General features: G+C 37.8%; 1 protein-coding gene across 1 annotated transcript in view; it reads left to right on the top strand.

The window, feature by feature from the left end:
• The window catches only part of scn1laa (sodium channel, voltage-gated, type I-like, alpha), a 132055-nt gene that overhangs the window by 111527 nt on the left and 6737 nt on the right, over positions 1-13791 (top strand). The window contains 2 exon segments of the mRNA XM_052027520.1: positions 1688-1741; positions 9423-9560. Coding sequence (XP_051883480.1) covers positions 1688-1741; positions 9423-9560 — 192 coding nt within the window.

The raw sequence follows: 13791 nt of genomic DNA, 5'->3' as shown, positions 1-13791 counted from the left end.
AGCAGTCTCCTCCACGTGGGTTAGGACAAATAGGTGTACTTGATCCCATTCTGCTCAGACACTGCTGCATCCATCTGTCCCCCATTTTGACCTGAAAGAGAGAGAGAGAGCCCTGTCAGTCATACAGTTATGTTATCTCGCGGTCATTATTGAGTAGATGGCACTGTGTGCAAGTTGGGAAATGTGAGTGTGAGTTTTGCAGCAATAGGAGTAAAATGGAGCATGTGAATACCAGGACTGAGTCACAGAATCATCAAAGTTTACATCGCAAAATGAGATCATTTGGTCGATGAGCTCCATGCCAGCAGTGTCTTGGTAGACAGTGAATGCTGATAACAATGAGTTTGTGGTGCAGTGAACAGCATCTGGAAATGGTTGTGCTATTGGCAGGAAATGATTTTTGAAGATGCGTTCTCAAACCCTAACCATTCATTTGATTTCACTGAACTTGTTGGATCCCTGTATCTAGATCCCCATGGTTTTGCTCCCAGCAGTGACTACATGGTCCAAAAGCCTTCTGAATATAGTAGTAAAACCTCTTATATCTTTGTGAATACTTTCTCTACCTCCTACATCCACTTACTCTACTATGGCCTCCAGTTCATCGTCTGGAAACCTTGGGGATGGTTTGAATATTTCCCAGGTTGAATAATTTCTTGTTATTTCCCAGGTCAACTTCACTTGCAAAACCCTGTTATTGCCTGCTTCAGCTACAGTGGACCTCCTATTTAGTAAATGCAGCCCGGCTTTACACATTGCATGCCAGTTTTTATTGGTGGTAGCCACTCACAATTGATATATCGTGCCAATTTACAGTGCAGTTAATCCTGGCTGGATGTTGCAGACATGAACATACATAGGAAACTCAGATTTGGCATGATGCCAATCACACATTAGACCTGTTTTCAGGGACTATAGAATTCAGTCTCCACAATATCAATTTGACCTTTCAGAGGCAGCAAAGTAAATAATGGCACATTGAATGAAATATCCGTGAGAAATACTTCACACAGAGTGCTTATGACTAATCAGTAGGTAATGCCTGATTTTAGCTTTGGTATATCTGCATTGCTGTTAGGTTATTCCAGTTTTTCTAAAGCTGTTGGTTGGAGGCAGCGTTTGCTGATTAGATCAAATTAATGATGCCATAATGCCCAGAGTCCTTAGGATCTTAACCCCAGGGTGAATGACTTAGAAGACCGCTAAGAAGTCAGTAATGTGGCATTTCATCAAGTGACTTGGCATGCTGCACTGTTTATTTCCCTGAGGAAATATGTCTAGATTGTTCCTGAAGTCTTGTGCAGATATAAGGAAGCAAATTTTAACTGTAAGACTCAGCAAAGAGTTTGAATACATGCTGGTAAGCTGTAAGTGATTCTAAGAAACACAGTTTTATGCTCATTTAAATTGCCTGTTCATAGGCCTTAAACAGGATTATGACTTCTTCCTTTCCCCCATAATGGAAAGCTGCAGAATTGAATGATGTTTGAATTAAACAAGACAGAGCTTACATCTAGCTCAAGCTGTCTGTTTCCTATGCTTTCTATAGTCATACTTGGTTTTGACTTTAAAATTAAACATTTTTTTTATTTTAGTGAAAACGTAAGACCCGCTAATCCAGATTGTGCAATTATGAAATTTTCGTTTCTGCACCAATGCCAATTATCTGTTTGTTTTGTTTACTTAGGCAACATTCAAAGGATGGATGGAGATCATGTATGCTGCTATTGATTCAAGAGATGTAAGTGTATATTAATCAAATTAAGTTATAGATGTTTAATCACCAAGTTTATATAAAAACTATGGTTAATATAACACCACTTAAGAAAATTCTTAAAATAATTTTTAACTGTCAAATTTTATATTCTCCCTAATTTTGTCCCTATTTAAAAAGGTTCACTGACTGTAATATGCATTTTATTGCACTATGTATAAGAATTATTACATGCATTTAGGTTTGATACATCTGAGATGAACTACAGGTTAAAAAATGTGTTTAATGAACATTTTAGCAATACTTTCACATACATTTTTAGTTGCTTCAAACGTTAATGTAAGAGATTGAAGATATGGGAGATGTTTTGAAATTTCAATGCTTTTGAAATGGAGCAAATTATATTAGGTGCAAAATAGCTACAGCTGAGGCCATGGTTTCGTGCAATAATTCGTTCTATTACCCAACACAGTTAATAACTTACCAAACCACAGAACCAGAACTGTATATATGGTAAACTCTGTAAATGGTACTTGGACAGCTACATGGATAAGAAAGGTTTAAAGAGATATGGGCCAAAAGCGGGCAAATGGGACTTGCTTAAATGCGAATCTTGGTCAGCATGGACCAATTGGACCAAAGGGCCTGTTTCTGCTTTTCATGACTCTATGATGCATTTAATAATATGGCATAGAATCATCCCAGCAGATGTCAGAGTAGGATGACAGGAGGAAAGGAAGGAAATTGCTGAAAGAAAAACAATGTGAACAATTTACACAAGCAAAAACTTCAGATAACAATCAATATTGTAGATATCATAAAGTAGGGCTGTGATTAATTTAAATCTTCTTCTGGGTATAATATTGGCTGGTGGTTGTTGTTACAAACAAAACACTTGACACTTCCATTTTACAACCTGCAGATTAAATATTAGTGCACGAAACTAAAAGTTGTCAATCAAACTGGGCGGCACGGTAGCATAGCGGTTAGCGTGACGCTATCACAGCGCCAGCGATCGGGGTTCGATTCCCGTCGCTGTCTGTAAGGAGTTCGTACATCCTCCCGTGTCTGCGTGGGTTTCCTCCAGGTGCTCCAGTTTCCTCCCACATTCCAAAGACATATGGGTAGGTTAATTTGGGTTTTAAATTGGGCGGAGCGGAGTCGTTGGGCCGGAAGGGCCTGTTACCACGCTGTAACTAAAATGTTTAAAAAATTTTTAAAAAACACGCCAAAGGAACCTTGGAACATTGCCTTTTTGTTGCCTCCCGCAAAGGCAATTGTCAAAACATTGGAAAAAAAAATAAGTGAATGAATCAGTTCACAGTTACTACTAAGAAACAAAGTTCTTTCTGGCTTTCCATGTAGATTAGGAAGGCAGAGCTGCTTCCTGCTCTACATCCTATTTTATGGATCTGTAGCTGGTGGAGAGAGCAAAGAATTCATAGAAGCATACAATGGGAGGTGAATGGGATTAAAAACTGACTGAAGACACATTGCTGCCGGGGGAAGTGGTGGAAGCAGATACAATAGCAATAGGCATTCAGACAGACAGGTGAACAAGCAGGGAATGGAGGGATATAGAACATGTGCAGGCAGCTATCCCAATTAAACTGGCATCCCACTTGGCACACACATCATGGGCCAAAAGGCCTGTTTTTGTGCTGGACTGTTCTATGTTCTACTTTGACTATGACATTCCCAATTGCCAAACAAAGAGTTAATTCCAGTCCTTTGGTATCTCCTCTTCATAATGACTTAATATGTTAATGTATGTGCCTTCTCTTCCTGTGATCTACCTTTCACTGAAGATGTATGTGAACTTCTTATTCAGGAGCATTAGTTCTGGCAGTTTTCAAATCCTCTGGGCACAATATACCAGGACTGATTGAGTAGTTAGCAGTAATAATAGGTGGAAGGGAACAAGGTTCCAAGATTTGAGACATCATTTTATTAGTACGAATTACATGATGTTAGTCATAGAGAGATACAGCAGGGAAACAGGATCTTTCATCCACTGAGTCTGTGCTGACTGTCACCACCCATTTACATAAATCCTACATTAATCTCATTATTTTATTCTCCCCACATTCATATGCATTCCTTCCCCCCCAACCCCTCCCGCCCCCAGATTCTCCCACTCACTGACACAATAGGGTCAATTTACAGCGACCAATTAACCTACCAACCTACATGTCTTTGGGATGTGGGAGGAAACTGGAGTACCTGGAGAAAACCCACGCGCTCACAGAATGAACATCCAAACTCCATCCAGATAGTACCCGAGTTCAGGATGGAATCCATGTCTTTGGTGTTGTAAAGCAGCTGCTCTACTAGTTGTATCACTGTACAGTTAACAAAATAGCACACAGTGATATTGTGATATAGAGAATATCCATGTCCCTTGGTGTTTTAAATGCTTTCCTGTTATTCAGGCAACTCACTTTGCTGATTCTGTGAAATAATTGAATTTTTTTAGGTTGTGGGGGTGTGGTAGCTAAGTTAATGGACTAGCATCCATAGACCTTGACTACTGATTCCGGGAAATGAGTTCAAATCCCGCCAGAGCAGCGAAGGAACTTAAATGCAAGTAGCTAAGTAAATCTGGAAAACAAGAACACTATAATTAATAGTGACCATGAAATTGTCCAATTAATATAAGAACCCATCAGGATCACTCGTATACTTTAGGGCCTGACATCTGCCATCCTTGCATAGTCAGGCTTTATGTGACTCCAGACCCACCTATGTGATTGACTCTTAGTTGTTTATTGAAATTGCCCAGCAAATCACTCAATTCAAGGACAATTAAGAATAATAAAATCTGACCTTGCCAGTGATGGCCACATTCCATAAATTCCAAGAAAACTAACTGTCAGTACAAGGACGTTCTTGCCATTATCGGGAAGATTCTTTCCAGTTAATCCTCCTGCACAACCCCTGCTGTTATCATTCATAGATCCCCTCCATTCCCTTCTTTCCAAGAGTAGAGTTCAGCATCAGTCTCAAATGAAATACTGCTTACTTTCCCTTGAAGGTGCCATTTTGTGACCCTCCCCACCCCTTTAATCAGAATCAGTGTTTTAAATCGTGATGCAGAACAGCCATTCATTTTCATTTTCATTTTCAAATTTTGAAATGCCCTGCCTCCCTGTTTCTTCTGACATATCTGACCTGCTTCTGCCAGCAATCATTGAGTTGTACTGTGAAACATTATGCACAGCAACTGACCTTGGGACTTCTGATGAGTTTAGTATTCATGTACCCCAGTGGCAGAATTCCCTTCCATCTTCACGTTGCATCTTTGATGGCACTGCAAGAATCACAATTAGACGATGGATCTAAGATTCAAAAATGTCTCTTTAATAAACTTGTAGTAATCCTTAAGTATGTTATTAAGAGCATTGTGCATATCATTGTAAAAAGCTGCCATGAGTAATTACTGTAGAATTTACACGGATATAATACATCCCTGAATTACCTGGGTTTGGTGAAAGTAGTTGTAAGCAGAATCATTTCCAGAGCAATTGTAAATCAGTTGTAATTTGTTCCCAGACAATCTTCACTTCTCAGTAAAGCGAATGAAAAAATAAACAAAGGTGTCAGGTCTTTGCTACATTTGAGAGACTCTCTACTATAACTTGACAATATGTAGAACACAACTTCAGTGTAGCGTGAAGGTGAGGTTTAGAAGCTACATCTGTTTGTTAAATGGAAAGAATATTTCATGTTTTGAGAAAGAGAACGCAGCCAACAACATTCTCATTGTATTTAATAGTTAATACTGGGAACAAACTTCCATGAACATTGGACCTATGGTTAAAATCAGGTGCAGTTAGTCTGAAATTAAAAATTATTGTCATCCTTAGTTCTGCAAAGCTATGTTGTTCATTTGAATAAAATTCCCTCTAATAACAGATTGGTGAATATAACTAAAAATCTACAACCCTTTGTTCAATTTCCACAGCCTACCTCTGATATTAAAAAAAACATATGGTTACTCTTTTGAAGATCTTCAAAATAAAACTTTTGAGGGATCATTTCATTGGAAGAAATAGATCACAGAAGTATCCCAAGGAGTTCTAAAATTTGTCACAGGAGTCAGTTTGTAGCCTTAGTTTACTCTTTTGAGTGGTTAACTAGTAGTGTTCATATTGTGCCCTTGGTAAATTAAAAAGAAACAATTTACCATTATAATTGAAACCTCCAGCAATCCTGTTTAGGACTGTTGATCAGTAGCTGAGAGTAATAGTAAAGCAGAGTTGTTCATGCCTATATTGTTTACTCAGTTTTGACCAATGTGTCTGGGCACTTGGATAAGTTATTGGGTAAGTTATTGGATAAGTCGCCTTAGAAGGGGACGCCACAGAGGTTCACTAGATAAGAGTCCTTGGATGAGAAGCCTACCATGGCTATGGATGGTGAGATCTAAGGGCAAAATGCAGATGAGGAAGAAGATCCAATGATAGACCCTTAAGCTCAACTGCCTCTCACTTAAGTTTCATGTTGTTTTTAAGAAAAAAAATTAAGATTGAAGTATCATTTACTGGAGTCGATCATGGCTCATTTGTTAACACTCCTAGGTGAAAATAAATACTTGGTTGACTCTATAAGACAGGAGTACTAAATGTTGGTAGTGCCATTTATTTGGACATTAAACCAAACCTATAATTGTCTCCCATGTGGATATAATAGATCCAATGGCACCATTTTGAAGAACATCAGGTTTTCTATATTAAAAGTAGAATCAGTCTGTATTCTCAGGGGTTTAGACAAGGAGAAAATTATCAGAGAACTTAAGTAGAAGCTGAGAGATGTTTTTCTGGCCAGAAAATCTAAAACCAGTGATTATTGGCTCAGGATAAGTGTTGGGCCATTTTTGGAGTGATAAAAATAGAAATTCCTTCATGCTGAAGGTTGTAAAATGTTGGTGTTCAGCTGGCCTATGTATTCAACGTATGGATTAATAAATATTTTGTCACCGTGATACTAAAAGGCAAGTGTTGATAAGTTGGGAATATTCAGCCAAGCTCTGACATAATAGGTGATGTGAGCTCAAGGAACATTGGAGCCTATTGCAGCTCTTATTTCTTGTCTTATTATGTTCTGATACTGATCAGTTGATGAATTTATTGATTCAAATGGAGTGAGACATTGACCTAGCCACTTCTAAAGTCAATGAATCACGTTATACTCTGTGGCATATTCAAATTAATTTTCTGAGAAATTTTGGAGAACATTAACAATGGATCATGTGGATGGAATGGAAAGGTCAGGCACAAAATGGCATAATTAATGTCATAGATTGTAGATCACATGATTCAAAACATTCAGAGCTAACTGAATGAGCTTTAGCTAAGAGAAATGTGGCAATTTGAATGAAACCAGTAGAAAAAAGCTAGTTTACATAATTTAAAGTTGTAAATAAAATTCCTGTATCCACTACAAATCCAACTAATTAGGAATTTTTGGCCCAGAAATCCGTCCACATTCAGAAAATTCACTAACTACAACTTTGCACAGAAAATCCCAAAGCTGCTTGTGTTATGTTAGAAATATTGGTCATTGAAAAATAAGGGCTGACGTTTCCTCCAAAATCCAGGCAGTGGGGTTAATTGGCAAAGGCCATACAGTATGTTAATCTTGATGAATGAATTGAGCTAAAGTGAAACCACCTGAAGAAAGTTAAGAAAATAATTATCTATTTGAAATTCTCTTTATTCTGAAGAAGCAGAGGTGTTCAGTACTCTATCAAGTACTCCACTGATGTTCAGAAAAAATGTTATTTCTAAAATAATACATCTTAATTGGTGGTCATCTGAAATGAAGTACATGCAAGCAAAGTTGATGTTGATGTGAAGTTTGGATGCACAAACAACATAAATATGTCAACATTGAGCTCTCAGTCTTTTTAGTATATGACAGAGATACAAGACTATATTGATAGATTCTATGTATTAGGTCCTGGTGGATAATATAGGAGTAGAACATCATTTATTTTGTATTTGTATATAACCCCTTTCATTCGGTAAATACTAATTTTATACACTATATTTAATTACAAAATCATTTGTAATCAGTAAATTCTTATTAGTGAGCATGTTCAGGAAAAAGAGCTAAATCGGGGAAGTGTTGCATGGAATTCAGAAAGTTTGTGAGTAAATAATGAGATCATGAAGATCCTCAGTTAGTTTTTCCATTAGGAAACTGTTGTGTTTCGGTGAATTCACATGATAAGTTCGTTCACACACCATGCACTCTACAAATGTAAACTTCCTTTTGTTTATCAGTGTAGCTGATATTGGGAGGAAAGGAAATGGTGTGACTGTATTTTTTATGTGTGCTTATTGCAGAAATGACAGTGTATATAAAAGAAAAGGAAAGTACTAAAAATCACTTCAAATACAATTAATAAATGCTAACATATAATAAGCTATAGAGTCCTAAGAGCTTGGTGATAGCCTTGATCAGGAACTCTGGATGAGATGAGAAAGGCTGATATTGAGAGTGTGACTAAACTTATTGGTATTTTAACTTAAAAAAATCTCTGTGACAATTGTGCCTACCCTGGTAAGACAGGGAAGGATAACTTGTATATTTTATCCCTTTGTTAGTAATATAGTCAAAAGTGGGAGAAAGTATCTTGGAATGTTTGCTCCTGCTTTATCAAAACCTCAATCTTAAAGTTGTCATATCTCTTTGGCCTTGACCCTCCATACTTCTAAAACCTTCATCTGTCCCAAAACCCTGTAAGTGATCCTGCAGTCCTGAACCTTGTAAATCCCCAATGTCTTTCATCCACCTGCTGGTAATCTTGTTGAATCTGCATCCTTAAATTCCTTCCCTAAATCAATCCACTTCTGTACATCTATGTCCTCCTTTAAGGTGCTTCTTGACCAAATATCTGGCCACCTAGTCTGATGCCTCCTTCTGTGGGTCACTGTCAATTTATTGGTGTCTGTTTATGGTATTTAAATGTAGGTTATTATTGTAAGAGGTAAATCAAACCTTTAATTTAATTGGCTTTCAGGACCATTCATCAAGTATGACATTACAGGGAGAGCATGTTTATATGTATTTTTTAAAAATCTAAAACTTTCTGTGTTCCAAGTGGACTAACTTTATCTGTATAAATATCTTGACTGATGTGTCTGGACATCTTTGGCATGACCAAGGGAGTGGAGGAATTACTGAATTCCTTCAAGAGGTGACTCCAAATGCAATAGACTGGCATGTACCCAGGCAAAGACTTAATGGCAACCCTATCTGGTTGAATACGATTGCCAAGAAAACATTGAAGAAAATAAAAGACAGTGACCATAAAGGAACTTGAGATGAAGTTTGAAAATGCATAGCAGGAGTTTGAATAAAACAGGAATGTGAATAGGAAAGACTTTCTTTAGACTAAATATGATCAAATGAGTGAGGGAGGAAAGGTAGATATGTTTCTTGGGAGAATCAAAAAGAAGTAAAAGAGAGAGAGAGAGAGATACACTGAGACAGAGAAAGGGATATTAGAGAAAGTGCTACTATAAGTTTATAATAAATTTTATAATATGATTCTAGGAGTTCTGAATTTAGTTGTTGTTGTTGACTGTATGTCATTTTCTGCCATGTATATTACATAAAAGCATGAATGTAAATTAATACAAAACAAAATCTATTTGCTTTTTGTATTTGTAATCTCTTTGCCCTAAATTGTGTTTTTTAGGTGAAGCAGCAACCTGACTATGAATGCAATCTGTACATGTATTTTTACTTTGTCATTTTCATCATCTTTGGATCTTTCTTCACCTTGAATTTGTTTATTGGTGTCATTATTGACAACTTCAATCAACAGAAGAAAAAGATAAGTATTTTGACCAAAACAAAACTAATATGGCTAATTTGAATTCAGCATTAAAATTGTTTTTATAAAATGCCAATAATACAACAGTTTTTGTGCACTTTCCCTTAAGGTCAATCTCTGTCAACTTGCAGGGGACAACAACAGAATGGGAAATATTTGCGAACCTTTATGTGTATCAATTGCAGAGTGTGTATTTCTTATTTTTATTCATCATGTTTGGCAGAGGCACTGCTTTTCCTTAAAAGCTATCTGTTATTTCATTGTTCTTTTAACTCTGTTCTTTGAGAGTTTCTCCATGTGTTTGCATGTTTGGTGCATTATTCTTCCTCCCTCTTTGAATTTCACTTGTTTTTGGTCTTTTTTTTCATTTCCAAAATCATTTTACATTCTGCATCTGTTTAGTGATTTTTCACTATTCTGTGAATTTGATTTGACAGTATATCACTCTGATTTTGTTTTCTGTCACAAATTGTGTCTGTTTGTAACCAGGGTGAGTGATTTTCAGGTACAATTTGAAATAGGCATGAAGTCGGTAGAATTATTACTCATGCGTGGTTATGTGAGCCCAGACCACAGTGAGGTCCTAGATACAGATGAGGAGTTATGTGCATCAATTGTATGGCTCCAGTGAATACAGTAAAATAATTGATTTTTACATTATTTAAGCCACCAAGTATGGGCCGGCAAGGATAGACGAGAAGGAGTGATGGGGATGGAGTGGATCTGGGGGGGAGGGGGGGGGTGTGGCTTGAGTATTTCAACAGGGGTTCAAAGTATTTTGAGGGGCCTTAGAGAAACTCGTTTGCTTTTCTTGGGAGTGAAGGAGGATTGGAAAGTTCCTTGAGCCATTTTCAGAGTGGATGCTCAAGTTTGTAAAGGAGGGAGGACCATCTATTTGTTAGAAAATCTTCTAATCAGCATCGTTCAATTGGTGCAGAGGCTTGATTGGCTTTCGACCTGTTTAGTGTGATGACAAGCTGCTTGGCCAGTTACAATTCTGTCGGAAGGTTAACATCAGGCTGACCTTGGGCATAAATCAGATGGCCAAGGAACCCCTAAACAGCCAATTTTTAATTGTCAATAGTCCGATCTATGAAAGGGTAGTTGCCATCACAAGCTTGTATCTCTGTTACTTATAGCTTATCATTTATTTTATGTGTTATGTTTTTATACTTTGTGTTTGTGGTTTGTCATTCTGTATTTACTACTTTATTATTACATCGTTCTCCTCTTCTGGTTTCTGATTCCTTTATTCTGTGCATCTGCCTGTGTTTTGCACTTTCTTCATATGATTCTTATTCTCTACTTCTGGTTCCTTGTTGTTTTCAATGAACGGAGTCTTTATTTAGTATTTGACTTGTGTGTGATCTGTTTATCTGAACCTCTGTTCTTTCAGTGCAGTCTTCGTTCTGTGAACCTTGCTCTCTGTTTACTTCTCCCTGTTCTGTTCTCGTGATCTATTTTTTCCTCCTGCTTTCATGTGTTGTTTAGTTTTCTCTCCTCTTTCCAGTTCTGTGTTCTATGTGGCTGAAAGACAGTGACTGATTGCAGAATTAAGGGAAATGGCAGCAGAGAGAAGAACTGTTGACCAGGGTAGCAACCACGAAGGACGCAATCACTAAGAAGCTGCCAGATCCATTACACTGAAAAATATGGTGCACTGAAAGATGCCCCACTTCCCTTGCAAGATCATGTTTTTTGATTGGCTCCCAAATACTGCATTATAACCAGGGTATTCTGTATGTATCTCCTTTCTTTCAATTCCAGCCGAAAATTATCTATTTTTGTAATCTTACTCAGTAATGTTATAAAATTGTAGGCATGTATAGAATCAGGGAAAATTTCTTTATTCATATGGTCCAAGATTCTCTGACGCTTTTCGTTAGGGTCTTTGTTGAGACAAAATTGTTAATTTGCATATTGCAGACAGGTGACTGTTCTTGGAGGGCTGCATCTGAAGTACTCAACTGGAAAATCAAAGCAGCCTCGTGCTTCTCCTCCTGAAGAGCCCACATCCACATCAGGACAAAGATTAAAGTTAAAAATGCCAATTGATTAGCTGCAAGGAATATTGAGGCAGAACTCAGAAGCTAATTGCGACTGATTATCTTTATCTTAACATCTTTGAAGTAATGGAATATTTGTGGAAAGCTCAGTAGCATTTGCATTGTAGGCCAGGAATGTCCCAGACACACTCCCAAGCTACACCTTCTCAAATGTTATGTAGTATGTAGAAGAAGTTAGATGGTGCAGATAAAATTTGAGTACAAACTGTTGAAAATCTAGAGAAATTGCAGTTATTCTGTGCACTGAACATGGGTGAAATGAAAGGGAGCTAGGGATCTCAATAGACAAATCTTAGTCATCAAAAGAATCAAGGTATATTGACATGATAAAATTATAAAATTAACTGCAAAATTACTGGAATTGATTGTCAGTAGATTTCTGGGAAGTAGTACAGTGGTAGCCATTAATCCATATCAATTTAAGAAAATAATTTGATACTTACATATTTTTTTGTCCCATGTACTTCAGAGAAGTCACACTTTGGATATTATGAAAGAAAAAAGAAACAGCATCTCCCACTACACTAACCAAATGATTGTCTCTTATGTACCACCTAAGCATTATTGGGATCCTTGATTTTGAATATCCAACTTCAGTCAGATACAGATAGAGTCAATCACTAAATCTATATGTAAGAAAAAGTTGTCTTTGGTTATTTAATGCCACTACAAGGGAAACAACAACTCTCATCATTGTTTTGAGGCAAGCCCATGAAATGCCAAGTTAACTGTGCAGTGACTGAGTTTAAAGGGATTTCCATCAATCAGAAATACATGTAGGGGTGGGTGCTCTGTCAGTGATATTGGACATAACATGGAGCCATGGAGATTGCTCCCAAAAACCCAGATGTCTTGTTACCACATAAATCTGTACACATCACAGTGGTCCCTTACTAGGAACGTTTTCCTTTCCCTTCACCTTCTGCTTCACTTCTGAGGGAATCCATTTGTCTGCATTGCCAGCTGTGACTCACGAGGTCACATTGCACCTTACTGGTCACCTTGCACCTTATTGTCTACCTGCAATGCATGTCCCTGTAGCTGTGACACTTTACTCTGTATTCTGCTATTGTTTTTACCCTGTACTACCTCAATACACGGTGTAATGAATTGATCTGTGTATGAACGGTATGCAAGACAAGTTTTTCACGGTACCTCGGTATAAGTGACAATAATAAACTAATACCAATACATTCCTGCCTGTAACTTGGAAGGTCCCATCCTGTCCAGTGATTTTAGCAGAAAAATCTAGGCTGACACTTCAGTTGCCCTGGGGAGGTGCTAAACTGAAGATGAGAGCAAAATACAAACTGCTGGAGGAACTCAGCAGGTCGAGCATCTGTGGGGGGAAAGGAATTGTCAATGTTTTGGGTTAAGACTTTCCCCCCACAGATGCCAAGTTCCTCCAGCAGTTTTTTGCTCCAGGTTCCAACATCTGCAGTCTCTTGTGTCTATGATATCTTTTGGATGGTCTTTCTCATGTGGATGTAAAATATCTTGCAGCACCATCTTAAAAAAAGAACAATGAATTGGTTTCTGGTGTCATCACCATTGTTTAAACCTCCATTAACATTCCAGAGAGATCTGATCATTATTTGGCAAGTTTGCTGGGTGCAAATTGGCTGGGTGCAAATTGGCTATGGTATTTTCACATTTTACAACAGTGATTACATTTCATCGTACTTCACTAGCTCCAAAGAGTTTTGGGACATTTAGAAAAGAAGTTACACTGCACTACATGAATATGTCTTTTTCAAGCAGTTCCTCACCATTGTGTCCTCTCCCCCTCCCTCCAACACTAGCTAGAGCTATAAGGCTGGTAGTAAATTACTTCAATCTCTGTCTTCTTACTCTCTGCTGTTATGAGTCAAATTGGCTTTATTTTTTTTAATAGGCTGGATTACGCATGATCTCGCCAGTTGTCCATGCTTTCCCTCCTACAATTTTCTCTTTGCTGTACCTTCTGCAGTCCTGCAGGTCCAATGAAGCTGGAAGCTCACAGCCATTGCCATTCTGGGAGGCAGAGTATTTCGCTACCAGCAACTGAGCCTCACATGGCAGTTCCTGAGACCTCATGCCCGATGGCCTTTTAACAGCTTTTGGTCGGGGACAATTGATAACAGTTCAAGTGTATTTAAATAGTTTAAAAAAATACAGAAATAACA

The sequence above is a fragment of the Pristis pectinata genome, chromosome 1, assembly GCF_009764475.1.
Source record: "Pristis pectinata isolate sPriPec2 chromosome 1, sPriPec2.1.pri, whole genome shotgun sequence".
Taxonomy (NCBI): Eukaryota; Metazoa; Chordata; class Chondrichthyes; order Rhinopristiformes; family Pristidae; genus Pristis; species Pristis pectinata.
This window is presented reverse-complemented; position numbering and strand designations above follow the sequence as displayed.